Source organism: Chrysochloris asiatica, unplaced genomic scaffold, assembly GCF_000296735.1.
Source record: "Chrysochloris asiatica unplaced genomic scaffold, ChrAsi1.0 scaffold00206, whole genome shotgun sequence".
NCBI lineage: Eukaryota > Metazoa > Chordata > Mammalia > Afrosoricida > Chrysochloridae > Chrysochloris > Chrysochloris asiatica.
The window spans coordinates 5570043-5573185 of record NW_006408724.1 but is presented as its reverse complement, the minus strand read 5'-3'; the positions used below and the strand labels follow the sequence as shown (position 1 = coordinate 5573185).

At 38.2% G+C, this 3143-nt stretch overlaps 1 protein-coding gene across 1 annotated transcript in view; it reads left to right on the top strand.

The window, feature by feature from the left end:
• ST8SIA6 (ST8 alpha-N-acetyl-neuraminide alpha-2,8-sialyltransferase 6) overlaps positions 1-3143 on the top strand; it is a gene marked incomplete at its 5' end in the record, with an annotated part of 125414 nt that overhangs the window by 114102 nt on the left and 8169 nt on the right. The window contains one exon of the mRNA XM_006872617.1: positions 660-772. Coding sequence (XP_006872679.1) covers positions 660-772 — 113 coding nt within the window. The remainder of the gene's footprint in view (positions 1-659; positions 773-3143) is intronic.

Below are 3143 nucleotides of genomic sequence, written 5' to 3'. Positions count from 1 at the left end.
CAGCCAGAGTGCTCCTTGGAGGCCAGGATGGCCAGACTTCGTTTCTCATGCTTTGGACATAATGTCAGGAGAGACCAGTCGCTGGATAGGGATATCACATTTGGCAAGGTGGAGCGTCAGAAAAAAAGAGGAAGACCCCCAGCGAGATGGCATGGCAAAGTGTGGCAGCATCAATGGGCTCAAGTGTGGCAATAATTGTGAAGTTAGCCCAGGACCAGGCAGTGTTTCATTCTGTTGTGCATAAGGTCGCTATGAGTCGGTACCAACTCGATGGCACCTAACAACAAGTTCATCAGAGGCTATGGTGCCACTGTTCCTACATCTTTATCTTTGTTGTGTTAATTGTTAAGTTCCACCGAGTAGGCGCTGACTCATAGCAATTCTGTATAGGGTTTCCAAGGAGCAGCTGGTGGATTTGAACCGCTGACTTTGCAGTTAACAGTCCAGTGCTTATCCTACAGCGCTAGAGCAGGACTCCTTCCAATTGTTATTGTTGTTAAGTGCCATCAAGTCAGTTCCAACTCATAGCAACCCCCTACAGTTCCCCACCAGGAATCTTGACTTAAGCATTAAACCTCCAGAATCAGCATTAATCTGATTTTGTTTATGGTTCTAAAAGTAAAAATACTTAATGATCATTTTTCACTTTCTCCTGATAGTCCCAGCCATTTATGGATTACCCTTATAATCAATGTGCAGTAGTTGGAAATGGAGGAATTCTGAATAAGTCCCTCTGTGGAGCTGAAATAGATAAATCCGACTTTGTTTTCCGGTAAGACTTATCAAGTTGATTTCTTTGAAACAAATGATGTGTTGGTTCTTTTAACGAGATAATACTATAGGACCATGGGCGATGCAAGCCATTTGCAATCAGCTGTTAACCTAAAGGTTGGGGGTTTGAATCCATCCAGTGACTCTACTGAGGAAATGCCTGACAAACGGCTTCCATCAAGATAATAACTACAAAAACCCAGGTTTCTAGCAAGAAGAATTAACTGGATGGTAACAGGTTTGTTTTGTTTTACTTTTCAATAAAGGTACCCCATGTACATTTTGACCTTTGAGCTGTGTTGCTGAGTTCTAAAAATGGTGCAGATAGGCCTTTTTTTTTAAGTGTTAGCACAGATCATAAATGCCTCAGAAGGTTTATACAGGAAATCAAACATGCACTTTTTAAAATAAAAATGTTTATACAGGAAGTCAAACACTTTCAGAAACTCTGGGTGAAATCCTAATGATTGGAGGGTTCTGTGTTGCAGGGCTCATCTGAGCCATCAGTATGCCAATGGGTACCACGACTCCCAAGAGGAGCTCTGTTGAACAGCATTTTCCAGGCTCCTCTGATCTTGCAAACTTTTTTATAAGCAGAGCCTTTCAAGGAAGTTTTGTTCTCAGAAAGTACAAGGAGACTTCAAAAAGTTTATGGGAAAACTCCTTTACGTTTCATTTTATTTTTTCTATGAACTTTTTGAAGTCCCCTCATACTTGGGGTATATGCTGATTGAGCCATCATGCAACCATGTAGATTACTGTGCATTTAGTTATCTGGCTTTAAGTTAAGACAATGTTGTATAGCTGCTAAATTCTGGTCTTTTAAAATGTTTTGTATTTCAGTACCAACTAGTTTGAAAAAAGAAGGAACAAAAATGGATCTCTGTGTGCCTTGTGCTAATAAGCCATGCTACAGAGCATTTCCACTTTCAGAGTCTGATAGAAAGATGATTCATCCATCTGAGGATGAATTTCAATTGAGAAGCACCTTTTTAAAGAGTAAATAGAAATCTATTTCCTCCTGTTTTAGTAACAATGATTCCATACATCAGAGGAAAGCCTTTGATGCCTGCTGACTTAATGGTACCATTTTTAGCAAGGAAAAAACAAACCAACATGATTTTCAGTAGATAACACCTCCCTCACCTTAATTGATCTCATTTTAAAAATTTATGCTGAAGATAATGACAGAATAGCAGTAGACCTGGCAATGTAACAATCATTGAATGTGGTCTTCTTGATTAATGTTAAAATGGCCAATACCTGAGTGATTTAGCTATTTTGTTAAAGTATTCAATGTGAAAAAGCCATAATGAAGATAAACACTTCTTCTTTCAAAATACTTTTTATAGACATGAAGTCTTTGTGTGGCACTGTAGGGTAAGCACTTGGACTGCTCCTTGGAAATCCTAAATAGGGTCACTATGCTTCGGAACCAACACAATAGCACTTAACAACAACAACAAAGTTCTAGAAGTATCTGTGTTGGGTACTATGCCTAAATATTCATTATATTTTATATCAAATACAAGAAATACAAGTTTAGGCTTAAAAACAAATAAAAATCTGGACGGCTTTTAAATTTATAACTTTAAAATAAATGCCTCTTTCTAGAGTCTTCATTGACTGATGCCGGATATTTTTCAGAATAGGGATTTCTCGTTGAAGTTAGCCATCCAACTTGAAAGGCAAAATAAGGACTGGATGTGGTTTATGCCATTTAAATTTATTTAATGCTTAAGCCTGTACTAATTTTGATTATGCCTATTCTTGGTGTGGCATGGTGGGTTAATGCACTGGACCACAAGGTCATTTGAATAGCAGGGTCAGTATTGAAACTCACCAGCCTCTCCTCAGAAACTCTCTACGGGGTCGCTATGAGTCAGACTGACTTGATGGCACTTAACAACAATAACAACATATGTAGTTTAGGAGCCCTGGTAGTATAGCAAATTATGATCTGGGCTACTAACCACAAGGTTAGCGGTTTGAATCTACCAACTGCTCCTCAGGAGAAAGAGTAACCTTTCTGTTCCCATAAAGATTTATAGCCTTGGAAACTCTACACAGACAGGATCACTATCAGTTGGAACTGAATTGGTGGCACACAACTACCACCAACTACCATTTATAGTTTATAATACAATCTGAAAGGTGGTTATTGGCATTTCTTTTTTGCGGTTGCTTCAGAAAATTGTGAACTATGGCTTAAGTGTGTGAGGGATAGATATAGTTGGCTTTGCTATATATAAAAAAAAAAAAAAAAAAAACGAAAACACCCAGCTCCCATCCAGTTGATTCATTCTCATCAAAACCCCTTGTATGCCATAATAGAAGTTTGCTCCATAGAATTTTTTTTTTTTAATTAAATG